At 43.5% G+C, this 12,652-nt stretch overlaps 2 protein-coding genes across 5 annotated transcripts; one reads left to right on the forward strand and one right to left on the reverse strand.

Annotated features, from left to right (window-relative positions):
- Positions 1–351: 351 nt before the first annotated feature.
- Positions 352–3,676, reverse strand: LOC123144500 (protein phosphatase 1 regulatory inhibitor subunit PPP1R7 homolog). Its single transcript, XM_044563675.1, has 6 exons — positions 3,288–3,676; positions 2,330–2,560; positions 2,082–2,228; positions 1,848–1,990; positions 1,584–1,698; positions 352–794 (listed from the first exon to the last, which is right to left on the reverse strand). Exons 1-6 carry the CDS (start codon positions 3,573–3,575, stop codon positions 714–716), a joined length of 1,005 nt encoding a protein of 334 aa, XP_044419610.1. The 5' UTR covers positions 3,576–3,676; the 3' UTR covers positions 352–713.
- A 38-nt stretch (positions 3,677–3,714) lies between these two features.
- LOC123144501 (uncharacterized) lies at positions 3,715–9,827 on the forward strand. 4 transcript variants are annotated; one of them, XM_044563677.1, is made up of 3 exons: positions 3,715–3,909; positions 3,992–4,178; positions 9,582–9,827. In XM_044563677.1, exons 1-2 carry the CDS (start codon positions 3,797–3,799, stop codon positions 4,143–4,145), a joined length of 267 nt encoding a protein of 88 aa, XP_044419612.1. In that variant the 5' UTR covers positions 3,715–3,796; the 3' UTR covers positions 4,146–4,178; positions 9,582–9,827. The 4 variants fall into 4 exon arrangements, with proteins under 4 accessions (XP_044419612.1, XP_044419614.1, XP_044419611.1 ...); XM_044563679.1 differs by having other exon boundaries at positions 3,992–4,113; XM_044563676.1 differs by lacking the exon at positions 9,582–9,827 and adding an exon at positions 9,170–9,547 and having other exon boundaries at positions 3,992–4,113.
- Positions 9,828–12,652: the final 2,825 nt, after the last annotated feature.

Consider the following 12,652-nt stretch of genomic DNA (forward strand, 5'->3'; position numbering starts at 1 on the left):
ATGTAATGATATATAAGTATCTATTAAGTTGGTTCTAAATTAGTCACATATGCATGATTTGAATACTTGGCTCGCTCTCGCTTTTTGCACCATGGGCGCAACGTGTCATCTTATGAAACCGTGAAAGCCCTTAGCAACGTGGAATAAAGCAAAAAAAAAACATATTGTTTGGTTTTTTGGATTCCCAATGTCTCAACTAGCTCTTGACAGTGGTATCCTTCAATAAGCCACGTTGCTTTCTTTTAATCAAGTTTGTGCGTTGTATGTTATCAAGAGTTTCTCACGGTAAGGTTGATCAATCCACAATTGAACAGCTGAAGATGCAGCAACTAGATTAGTCCGGCCAGCGTCTAACACCACAAACAGCTTCATAAACTTAGACCAAGTAATAACTGAAAAATCACTCAAGGGAAAAGGGAAAACAAATACATCATCCCTTGCAACGTGGCACGAGCATGGAGTCATGGACCATAGGATGGCTTTATCACATAAGTTCAGTTTTTATAGATCTCGGCAGGAAATGACCCAACTTCAGGACGGGCCTTTCAAATAAAGTTGGCAATAATCCATTCAGATCACCAGTACAAACTGCAGCGCTACTTGACCGGGAGCTTATGTTGTCTGTTCTGAACTGGATGACTGCTTTCTTCCTGTAGAAACACAACACATATTTCGACTAACTTCAACAATCTGAGAAAGTGAGTCAACCTGTTTCACGCTAGCATATCTGAATCAATTTGCTCAAGATTTGGAAACATTTCCTTCAATGTGGATGAATAGTTGGGAGTTTTTGCCTGCAAAAAAGTAAGGCACAAACAATAAGATTCACTTTTAACATGAGCTCTGAAGATTGATAATTTTAGGGTATAGTCATAAGATTGGTGCATAGTAGGCCAGTTGCACAATATGCTGTACAGTACTGGATGTACATTAATTAACATCACTAGAAAAATCATTTCCAAAATCAACATTCCATTCTCAATAGTGTCATGAAGTATTAGTACACAAAGTTCCCACCATCGGTGACATCTTAGTTGTATTCTAGGTACTTTGATAAATACAATATTACTTGTGAAACTTCCAGATTGCACCATAGTTGATAAAGAACTGGCAAAATAAGTACTGTAGGATATATGATCCGTGAGAAATCAATGATGTCCATTCAGAACCAGCGGAGGTGCTTCAAACTTTTGAAGATACTGATATGTTCAAAGAAAATCTGATGTCCATTTCAGTTATAATGGTATGGTAAATCAAACGTGGCACAGGAAAACACCCAGAGAGAGTGTTTAAGAGTAATAATAGAGCAATAATGGAGACCAGAAAATATACAGTACATCATAAATGGTTTAAGCACTTTGGATGTCACACTTAAGATTCATCCAGAATTCCATACACAATCAATGTTGACTTCAACAATATGCACCAACTTTGGCAACATAAAACGTGAGATTGAGTTTACTGCTATGATGGTGCCATTATGATGCTTAAGATGGTAACAATAACTCTTAAATCAGGTTTAACAGCAATGAATGAGACTGATAGTAACTAGACATAACTAAACAAAGGATATAAGTACGTACACAAGGATTTCTCTCAAGATATATGGTGGTCAGTTTCTCTCGTGAACCAGACAAAGCAGATTCTATCCCAGACAGTGATGGTATTTGGTTGTCATTCAACCACAAGTCCTCTAACCTGCAAAACACATAATGTCAAATTAGTAAAAGAGTCAGAACAAACAATCTATCAAGCTATTTATGTAGCTTAGGATATTTGGATCAATTTCCCGACTTATTTTTGTGCACCAAGGATGATAAACAATCAGTCATGTAGTATCATGCTACCTGGTTAATGGCTCAATATCTTCGATAGCGGTTAGTTTGTTAGATGAAACATCTAAAACACGAAGGTTCTGTAACATAGAAAGGCCTTCCATCTTTTGGATTCCATTATGGCTGAGATACAGTTCCTCTAACGCAACACATTCCTGAATTCAAAAGCAAAAGACAAATTAGCGAGTAGGAGTAGCAATTACTTCAGCAAAAAGTTAGGGAGCTGGTGAAGGTACGACACGGTACTTGTAAGCCATTCATTGAAGTTAGCCTGTTGCTTTGCAGACTTATTTTTTTGATTGATTTCAACCCACATAAGTTGATAGTCCGGATCCGGTTTCTTCCGAGCCATAACTCCTGTAGATTTGTCAAAGTTTCCAGATTTTCCATCACCTGAAATAGAGTAGAACATGTGAGAACATAGGGCCAGGATCCATCCAAGTTCTTTATTATAACATGCACCATCATGTGTAAAGAAGCACCTAAATGCTTACCCTTAATCTGTTGCTACCAAGTTCAAGCAATTCTAATGCATGGAAATGTTCAAGTTCTTCCATCTTTGGAACCTCATTCTTCGAAAAGTAGAGTTCTTTCACTGTGCTGGAAACCTTGGATAACCCATTTAAGGACGACAACTCATTGAAAGAAACATCAAACACCAGAAGACCCTTGAAGATGCTGGCATCGGGGATCTTTATAAGCTTGTTATCTCTAAGGACTATCTCCTGAAATCGGAAATGATTTAAAATAGCACTGTAAAATCACTTCACCATTTCTGGTTACAGGACAAGGAAAAACATTGCATAGTAAATTACTTTGTCAGAACGCATGGATAACTTACCATGAGAAAATTGCAGGAATAACACAGCAAAGTTTAAGAGTAAAACTTAAATTGCACTTCCAAGCCCGTGTGCAAAGTACTCCCTCTGTAAACTAATATAAGAGCATTTAGATAACTAAAGTAGTGATCTAAACACTCTTATATTAGTTTACGGAGGGAGTATTTAACAAAGCATGTAAGGTTGCCTTCATGTAAATATCATGAAATGGCATGCATCAAATTTGTTTACATGGGGCTTCATGTCATATAAGCTTGTAAAGTGATAAATAAGTGATGTGCATAACCATTTCAGCAGAAACACTCTCAGTTTTGCTCACGAATGTTGTTTATTTAGATAAAAATAATAATCAGTTAACATCTTACTTCACGTTCAATTTTCCTGCATACACATGTTAGCAAGGTACCGCCTAAAAATTTGCTCATTGCAGATCATTGCTTGGCAGGCGGACAAAATCTTGTGATGGTGGAAGAATTTTTTTTTGCTGTACTAGGAAAGAAAGTGCAACAATAGGACACATGCATATAACAACAGAGGTAAGTAAGATGGGACCAGCCGAAGAAAGTCTCTCGATCACATATTTTCAAGCGGTTCAACACATAAAAATAATCACCTGTAAGCCAGCGATGGCATCCCAGGTGAAGAGGGGCGCGACGGCGTCGTCGTCGAGGAGATTCTGGCGGAACGAGAGTTTGCGGAGGCGAGGGAGGTGGCCGATCCGGGGGTCGACTGCGGTGAGACGGTTCGCCGTAAGGTCCAGCTCCTCCAGGGTGGGCGGGATCTCCACCTCACTCAGATCGTGCAGCTGGCAGCTCGTGAGGTCGAGGCACAACTCCACCTCCGGCACCTCCATCCCTGCCCCCGCAGCGTTCGAATCTCCGGTGCCTTCGCCGGAGGCCATGGGGGATCGGGCCTGGACTTTCAGGGAGCTTCTGGAAGAAGCAAAGGGGAGAAGAAGAAGAATATGCCGGATGGGGGCCTAAAGGCCTAGCCTAATCCGATTGGTTGGAAATAGCCCATTAAAGCCCATGTACAGCAACTTGGTCTCAAATCGCAAGGTCCAAAACCCTAAAACCTTCGCCCTTCCACCTCCCCTCTCTCCTTCCGCTCCTCCTCCCGGCAATGGCGTCGCGCCTCCGCTCCTTCTCCCGTCCCGTCGCAGCCGCCTTCCTCCGCTCAGCTTCCGCCCGGAGCCCCGCGGCCTCTCTCCCCCGCGCTCTCGCTCCAACCCCAAGGTAAGTGATCGACCCCCTTGCACGCTTCCCCTCTCAAATGCTTTCCAAGTTAGCCTTGAACCGTCGGGTTTGCGTGGTACAGGGCTTCTTCCCTGGGGCGGCAGGTGGCGCTGGCACGATCTCTGCAGCCGCTGCACAGCGCAATCTCGGCGGCGAGGCTAACGTCACGGCTTGGGGCAGAGGTGGCCCGGGCAGTGTCGCAGGGTACGCTCTGCAGCTCCTACCCGGGAGTCTGAGTCTGATAGGATCTTAATCTTTGCATCCTACCTGTGAGTTTTGACTGCTCAGTTACCTGCCTATTTTAGTTCATGCGTAGCCGACACACACAATTTTGGTTGATTCGGTTTGTTGAATCCTGAAATTCAGATTCATTTTGTGCTATTCATGAACTGATTAAACTGTGTTTTTCCCTGTCAATCTATGTGAGGCAGGGAGGGGGACTGTGTTTAGTTTTATGCCATTGTGAACATGTTATACTTAACGTAAAATAAACAAAATGCTCACGATGAGGCCCCCCACCTGAATATATTACTCAAAGTGTTACACGGCCAAGGCCGGTTACAAGGTGTACCAGAAGTTACATAGGAATGCAAGAGCGAGAGGAGAGGAAGGCATGCCACAAGAAAGCGGCTTTGTTATCAGCATGTTTACAAAGTCTATGAGACCAAAGGTCCAAATCTGAAATCATAAGCCGAAGCGACGTAGCCGAGTGGATATCAAGGTGATGAAATGCTTTGGCATTCCTGGCGTCCCAAATCTTCCATAGGATGAGCATTAAGCATTGTTTACTAGGCTGGCTTTCCAACCAGCAAGGTCTTTGCAACAGCTTTGCAAAATAGGCAGAAAAGCACCAGAGGGTAGTCGAGTGGGTGAGGGTTGTAGTCTGATGTAGATGTGGGGGAAGGAGGAGATTGGGCAAAGCAGCGATTCCACAATAGTTGTTGACGTAAATTCATCGGCACAAAAGTGGTTTTAGATAAGTTAATGGAAAGACCATTGGCTCGGACGAAATCTTGCAAGATGTTTTTGAGAGCAGTTGCAGGGGCAGCAGTTGCCTTGGCGATGATGAGGGTATCATCAACGTATTGCATGGTGGTTGGTGGTAGGTGTGTAAAGATCGGATGGTGAAGTAGGTGGGAATTATGGCGGATGAGTTACTGTAGTAAGTCTGCCACTATGATAAAGAGACAAGGGGGAAGTGGGTGTCCTAGGTGCAAACCATTTTTGTAGTTGATCCAGTCTCCCGGAACACCATTAAGCATTATTGCGGTTTTACAAGCGGATAGGATATGGATCCAAGAGTAACATTGTTTCGACATTCCTCTTTGAAGGAGAATTCTGTTAGGAAGGACCACAATACTGATGTAGGGCATTAGTGGTTTGAGCCTAGTTGTTAGAACCTTAGTGGCCGCTTTGATCCGACAGTGCTGAAGAGAAATGGGCCTATATGAGTCGGGCATAGCAGCGGAGTCTTTTTTGGCTAGAACAACATGTGCTTGGTTCAAGCGTTTCGTCTGGCCTGCAAGTGAAAGAAGTTCGAGAGTGGGTAGGATGATTGGTTTTAGGAGAGACAAGACTTTCTGATAGTAGGCTGGTCCGAAACCATTGGGACGTGGGCTTGTTTGACGGTTCAATTGGAGAAAGGCCTCTTTAATTTCCGCTTTGGATAAAGGTGTAGCCATGGAGGAAAGTTGTGTGACATTGTATTTTGAGAGGCTGGAGAGATAAAAGGTCTAGGTTATGTCTCGCAAGCCCGATGATCTGGGTAAAATAGGAGTTGCTTTTTGATCGTGTGACGTATAGACATTGTTTTTCGAAGTCCTTTAGAGGCGGAGACATGAAAGAATTTGGTATTCTCACCGGCATCTATAGTGCCTCTTATTTTCAGGTGTAAGCGCCAGTAGGCTGCTATTTCTTTAATTGTTTGTTGTAAAACAGCGATAATAACAATCCTAAGTTATGATTCGGCTGCGGAGAACGGCCGACGTTCATCTTTCAAATTGATAAATTGATGTTCATTTTTTTGCAAAAACCTACACAGACAAAGGCCGTAGCCTGCTTAGAGTCCTAGTTTTGAGACCTGAGCAAGAGCTTTTTAAGGCCGCACTAGATGTGTTGATGCGAACTGGGCCGGCCGGCTCTACGCAGGAGAGGCTCAACATTGCCGAATGATCCGGTGACAGAATGAAGGGCCCAACCGGGTTCAAATAGGATATGGCGGGAACAAGGACCGTTTGTGTTAATGTGGACGAGAAGGGGCACATTATCTGAAATAAGTTGTGTTGAGAATAGAGTAATATTCGGAATTTGTCATTCTAGGCAAGATTAAAGAAGACCCGATCCAGGCACTCAAAGGTGGACATTGATTTAGCATTTGTTCGGGCCAAGCGACGGTCAAGCAGTGGTAATTCTAGCTATGATAATTGGTCAATGGTGTCCTTGAAAGAGTTGGCCTTTGATTGCTGGAATGATTGCTTGTTCTTTTCGGAGGAAAAATGTAGGGAGATCGAAGTCACCGATAATGAGCCAGGGGATGTGATCCTCTTCTTTGATGGTTAGTAGTTTATTGACCAAGTCTAGCTTTAAGGAGCGATTGGAAGGAGCATAGACATTGGTGATTACAATAGGAGCAGGGTGAGCCGTGGTGGAGAGGTTGATGGTTGTGGAGAAGGTGTAGTTTTGTTGATTGGTAATGTTAAAGAATCTGGAGTTAGCCGTCGAGATGGCCCCGCCTGCAGTGCCAATTGTTGTCAAGAGAACGTGGTATTCTATAGTCCGTGGGATGAAGAACTGGAATTTGAACTCATCGACCGAAGCTAATTTTGTTTCTTGAACCAAAGCGAGATGTGGATTTAAGTTGATGAGTTCAGAGAGGACGTTGATGCATTTTTGCGGGTCGCCCAGCCGTCTGACATTCCAAGAGCAGATTGACAGGGTGGTTTGATTCGATACTAAACTTCTATGGCACCGATAGAACATGGCTAAAAGTAAACCGGTATATATAGTGCTTAGCTTAGATTCGAGAACATAGCATCGGTTTAATACAAGGGCAGCACAAACGCTGAGATTTTGCAAAGACACTTTTCATGGTGACGAGATTGCTTAATAGTAGTAGTAGGACGCCCGAGATAAACTAAAACATAGCTAAGCAAAAGATAGGCCGACGTCACTTAAGCGTGTGGCAGCAGCACAATGTGGTTTTCGCCGAACTATATGCACAGTAATGTTGAATGTAACCTTAAGCAAGTAGCAAAAGGTCAGCCCATGTTCTTTTGTTTAGATCATTTTAAAAGGAAAGGTTCTTGTGTTTATATTGGTCTTGCACACGTTTCTATATAAAGTTTAGATAGATTTGTTAGTATTTTGCAATAACGGAATAAGCACCTAATGCATCTTTCCTATACAAATAATGGAGTTCCAGAATTATCCATGGAAGCAGCATGAAAAAGTTGACTAAATTCTTCTTGTTAAATGCTTATAGTGCTATAATTTGTACTCCCTCCCTTCCGGTTTATAGGGCTCAAATCTCAAATCTCATCAACCAAGGCATTTTGTGATTGGAGGAATGTATCTCGTACTTTACAAAACTACCCTAATTAAACTCATGTATTAATTTGGATTAATTACAGTGCATGCATGCTTGACCACTAGATGAGTAGGAACAGTACATGCATTGGTGTGTTCCTTTTTAATTCTTGCATGCAAATATTTAATGCGCATTGGAAACTAAAAATGAGATGGAGATGAGCCCTCTAAATTGGGAAAACAAAAAAGTTGAGATAAGCCTTATAAACCGGAAAGGAGGGAGTACTAACAAGAGACAGGAGATATCTACTACAAAATGGCGGTTCAGTAATTCACATTCATTCACCATTATTACTGGTCTTCTCCGAGTTTAGATTTATAGTATTAAAATTCATGCAATGGATAAGCTACCTTTATCTTGTAAATGGAAGTGTATTAGGCTGCAACACCTTTTATTTAGATCATTGGTACTCCCTCCGTCCGGGTTTATTAGGCCTAAAGACAACTTCTCTTAAACCAAGACACATAGTAATTTGCTCACATTAATTCTTCTATTCCACTCCCAATGCACTCTCTCACTGCATGCAGCCAATGAAAAAGCACGCATGAAGTGTATTAATTTTCCAGCCATGGCACCAACAACAATGGCTTTCAATGCAACCAATCAAATGGTTGCATGCATGCACCTTTCCAAAGCGAGGCCTTATAAAATGGGACATGCTTGTGATGCTAAGAGGCCTAATAAACCCGGACGGAGGGAGTACATATAGTAACCAATTTAGTGTAACGCACCCTTCCTAAAATTACTAACCACAAATGAGTACTTAGTACATTGTTAGTTTGAAATGCTAGGAACCATAAAACATAGGCATTTCTGTTGTTAAAATTTATAAAGCATTTTTGTAATACTTAAATTTAGAATGAATGCTGACACTATAGATATCCGTTTTATCTCGTTCCAGACAAACCCCATCTTGGCGATGATTTTCACGTGTGTTTCGCTTGGATTAGCATATTCTGTTGAAACTTTGTAGCCACAAAAGACTTTAGCGTATAAATGCTATGTACCCATGCTTAAGATGTGAAGAGTGTGGTCCAAGGTGGTGAAGATACATGTCTAGGCTCTAGGGTTAGAAAGACACTTGAAAGGAAACATCAGAAAATGCATGCCTTTAGCAGCTAAGATAGCAAAGTTGAGAAGAAACAAAAGGAAAAAAGGCCTATATATACTTAAAGAGTTCTCAATGAGGCAACAAGACTCTAGGGTGCTTGACGTGGTTGTAACTATTTGGTGTGTTCTCGGTAACTGATTAGTTGACAGTGGAAAATTTGTATTTGCTTCCAGTGACTGATTTTATAGTAAAATCTAACTTGTCGGGGTCCCTGGTGTGCTGTCCATGTTCAGATTGTTTATGTGACTTCAGCTCTATCTTTTATTGCTTGAGAAGTTGAGTTTATTAATTTTATATTCTGATATTTACCTGTTTTTGCTAGTTTCGTTAATACATCCTTCTAATGTTTCCATAAAGTAGGTAATGGTAATCTTCAATTGAGTAGGACATCATTATCTTAGTTTGGATGCTGTTTGGAACAGAAGTTAGACTGCTGTAATCTTTGTCTGACCAATGGCTTTGGCGCGATACTTTATTGTAAATTTGGAAATTCAAATTGTTTGCCACATAATTCCCACTTGTATCTCAATGATGTTTTGCACCAATCTGCATATTTCATATAGGTGCAAAATGCTCTGTTTGGATGAACTCTGTTGGCCAACCGAGTTTCAGAATACATCGGTCAATGAAGAAAAAAATTGTACTCCTATAGCATAACTATCAGTCTGTTGGATAAAATGAATTCGGTATTTCCACATCATGGAGCATTTATATTTTCTTTTACCTTATCATGATTGTTTTATTACCCAAGAAACTCCAGACTTCCAAACTCAATACTGTGATTTTGTTGTTGTTCAGACGTGAGACATACGTTTGGTAACTTGATTTTACATTAGGGGATTATCAAATTTCTTGCTGTCATTTTTACTTCTTTTGTGTTTTGGTTGTGGCACCTCTCCCGGTGTGCTCAGGGATTTATATAGATGCTGTTGCAGCACGACAACTGAAATTTATGATCTTCCTGCTGCCTTGCAGAAACTGGTCTGAGTGTGCCTCGATAATGAAAGAGGTTCGGACAGACGCAGCGGACTTGTCAAGAAATTTATTCCCTTCAATAACGGGTTTTGCTTGTTGGCATTCTTCCGCACATTAATATGCTATGTACTGCTCAGAAGCAATTACTATGTGCACTTCATATCAGCTCGAGCCTTAACTGAACGGAGTTATACTTGTTAACGATCTAGTTATGGGAAGAACTGCTGCTCTAGTTTGTCCTTTTAATTGAGGATCACCTAATCTTTTACCATGCTCAAAATTACTGTATATAACCCAGCCCTTATTCTATACTATGGAACATATCTATTTTATTTCACAAACCAAATAAAGGAGTTAGGGTTAAATGGTTCATTAAATAACAGATTGACAAAATCAATAGAAGCACCATGCTATTGGCAGATATGTTGTCTCTAGTTATCATTAGAAACACAGAGGGTTGTGGTAAGCACTCAACCTATTTGTGTTGTCGGCAAACACGTACGATCAAGCGCAATTGTAAGCCGTGCATCTTATTTATTCGTCACGGTCTACTGTACGCCAAGTGCATGTCTATAAGCCGAGTGCTGTTGCACGGCTAAAATGGTAGCAGCGGTCGACCAATCACTGCCATGTGTCCAATGCATAGGTTGAGTGCTCACCACAACTCTCAGCCTGCACTTACGCCGTGTCCTGCCGTTTGGTACTGATTTTCCAGGCCTTGCCACGTGTTCTTTACGACGTGTGTGGCACTCCGCGTATACACATAGGCCGAGTGTATGACTCGGCTTATGTGTGTATATGTTTTTTTGGTTGCTAATTGGACTATCCCTGTAATTCAACATCTATAAACAGTTCAGCGTGCGCACACAATTCAACACATAACATAAGAATCTCTGACCTCATATACGTCCGTATGTCCATAGAATGATAGAAGCAACCTCATATATGTCCATATGTCCAAAATGGTTAAGCGGCATAACAAGCATACAATCTCATATAAGTATGCAGCTTAACAAGCAAGAAGTGGCATTATACCTGGCCATGGGAAGCCCGGCCCGGCCCGAAAAAGCCCGACCAGGCCTGGCCCGACGCTGCTCCCGGGCCGGGCTCGGGCCTAGATTTTGAGCCCGGTGGCCGGGCCGGGCCAGGCCCGGGCCCGTCGTTTTTGCACTTTTCTGAAGGTCGGGTCGGGCCGGCCCGGAGCCCGACGGGCTTTTCTGTGTTCGGGCCGGGCTTGGGCCCAGAAAACAGGCCCATGGCCGGGCCGGGCCAGGCCCGGGCCTGGGTTTTTTTGCATCGGGCTTGGCTAGGCCCGGCCCGAAGCCCGGCCCGGCCCGAGGTATGGCCAGGTCTAAGTGGCATATATCAACATGTTTCGAACCAAGCAGCAGCATAGAATCTAACAAGTCACATAACCAACAATAAGCATAAGCAGCAACAGTCACATATGTTCCATGGTTCAGCACCGTTGATGGCGTCCGCAATGCGAAGCTACAAGTTCATTAGTATAAGCATGAGTTTCCATATGAGACGGTAAGATGAACGGGTTTCCATTAGCATAAACAACAAGTCGTATGAATGAGTCAAATACCTCGAGTCAAGGATGGGTCGAGGTGGAAGTACCATGACCATTAGTGGGCGTCATTCGGCTTGCTTGCCTAGGTGTAGATGCACCTATCGACACATTGTTGGATCCAGCCGATTGATGGAGCTGTAATCATGAGACGGGAAACATATGCGACGATAATATAAATGATTAAAAGGTTGGAAGAGTTACAATGCCCACATGAGGTGGAAGAGGTGGAAAAGGAGGCAGATCCTCAGAATTAGTCGTGCCGCTCCCACCAACTGATGTAGGGTGGAACCTTATACGGCCGATCTTTCAAAAAAGAGCGGATCCCAATTAAGAACACGATGAACACGGGGAAGAATGGAGGAAAATCACAAGGGGAACACTCAAGAACAAGTCCAATCACACATCCACTAGACAATCAAACACACAAGATCCACAAGGTACATGAACAACAAAGGAAAAAATACAAGGTAAGGTTCATCTCCATGAGGAGGTCTTGAATCCACGAGGGGATCTTCCCGTGAGGGGTCTTGAATCCAAGGTGGATCTTCTCCGTAGAGGCCGCGGTCTCTCTCGTGGAGTAGATCTGTAATGGATGAGCAAAGCTCCATCTCTAATGAGCTACTACTTTGCTAACCCTAGAAAGGAGGTGGAGGAGGTCTATTTATAGCCCAAGGGGCGAAGGGGTAAGTGAGGGGGCGAATGGGTACACGGGCCTCGGCCCAAGTCATGCGCGCAGGCAAGGCCGGATGATCCGGACGGGGTCCCGGATGATCCGGGCGTCGGGGATCCGGATGATCCGGACGGAGTTCCGGTGTAACACCCCGGATGTAACTTTCCATATTTGCAACTCTAACTCTTGCCATTTTCGGCTATGTGTTATGATATTCCCTCCGTGGTCGGGTTTTTGTCTCTCGTTTTGCATTTTGTTCATGTCATGCATCTCATATCATGTCATCATGCGCATCTCATTTGCATACGTGTTCGTCTCATGCATCCGAGCATTTTTCCCGTTGTCCGTTTTGCAATCCGACACTCCCACATGCACCGGCGCACCCCCTCTTGTCTCTTTTCGTGAGCGGGTGTTAATCGTTCTCGGAATGGACCGAGTCTCGCCAAGTGGCCTTGGTACACCACCGGTAGACCACCTGTCAAGTTTCGTTCCATTTGGAGGTCGTTTGACACTCCAACGGTTAACCGGGTAACCGCAAAGGCCTTTTGTGTGTTGCAGCCAACCCCCCTCCAAACAGCCCAATAACCCATCTACGTCCCCTCCATGCTCTTGGTCGTTCGATCACGATCGTGTGGGCGAAAACTGCACTACATTTGGAGTCTCCTAGCTCCCTCTAGCTATAAATAAGTGATCCCCGGATTTTTCGCGCAGACGAAACCCTAACCCTTTCCCCTCTCCGCTGCCGGACGCGTCCGTCCCGCGCCGGACGAACCCGCCGCCGCGCCCGCACCAATCCCGCGCCACCACCTGTCACCGCCGCCACCC

Source organism: Triticum aestivum, chromosome 6D, assembly GCF_018294505.1.
Source record: "Triticum aestivum cultivar Chinese Spring chromosome 6D, IWGSC CS RefSeq v2.1, whole genome shotgun sequence".
Taxonomy (NCBI): Eukaryota; Viridiplantae; Streptophyta; class Magnoliopsida; order Poales; family Poaceae; genus Triticum; species Triticum aestivum.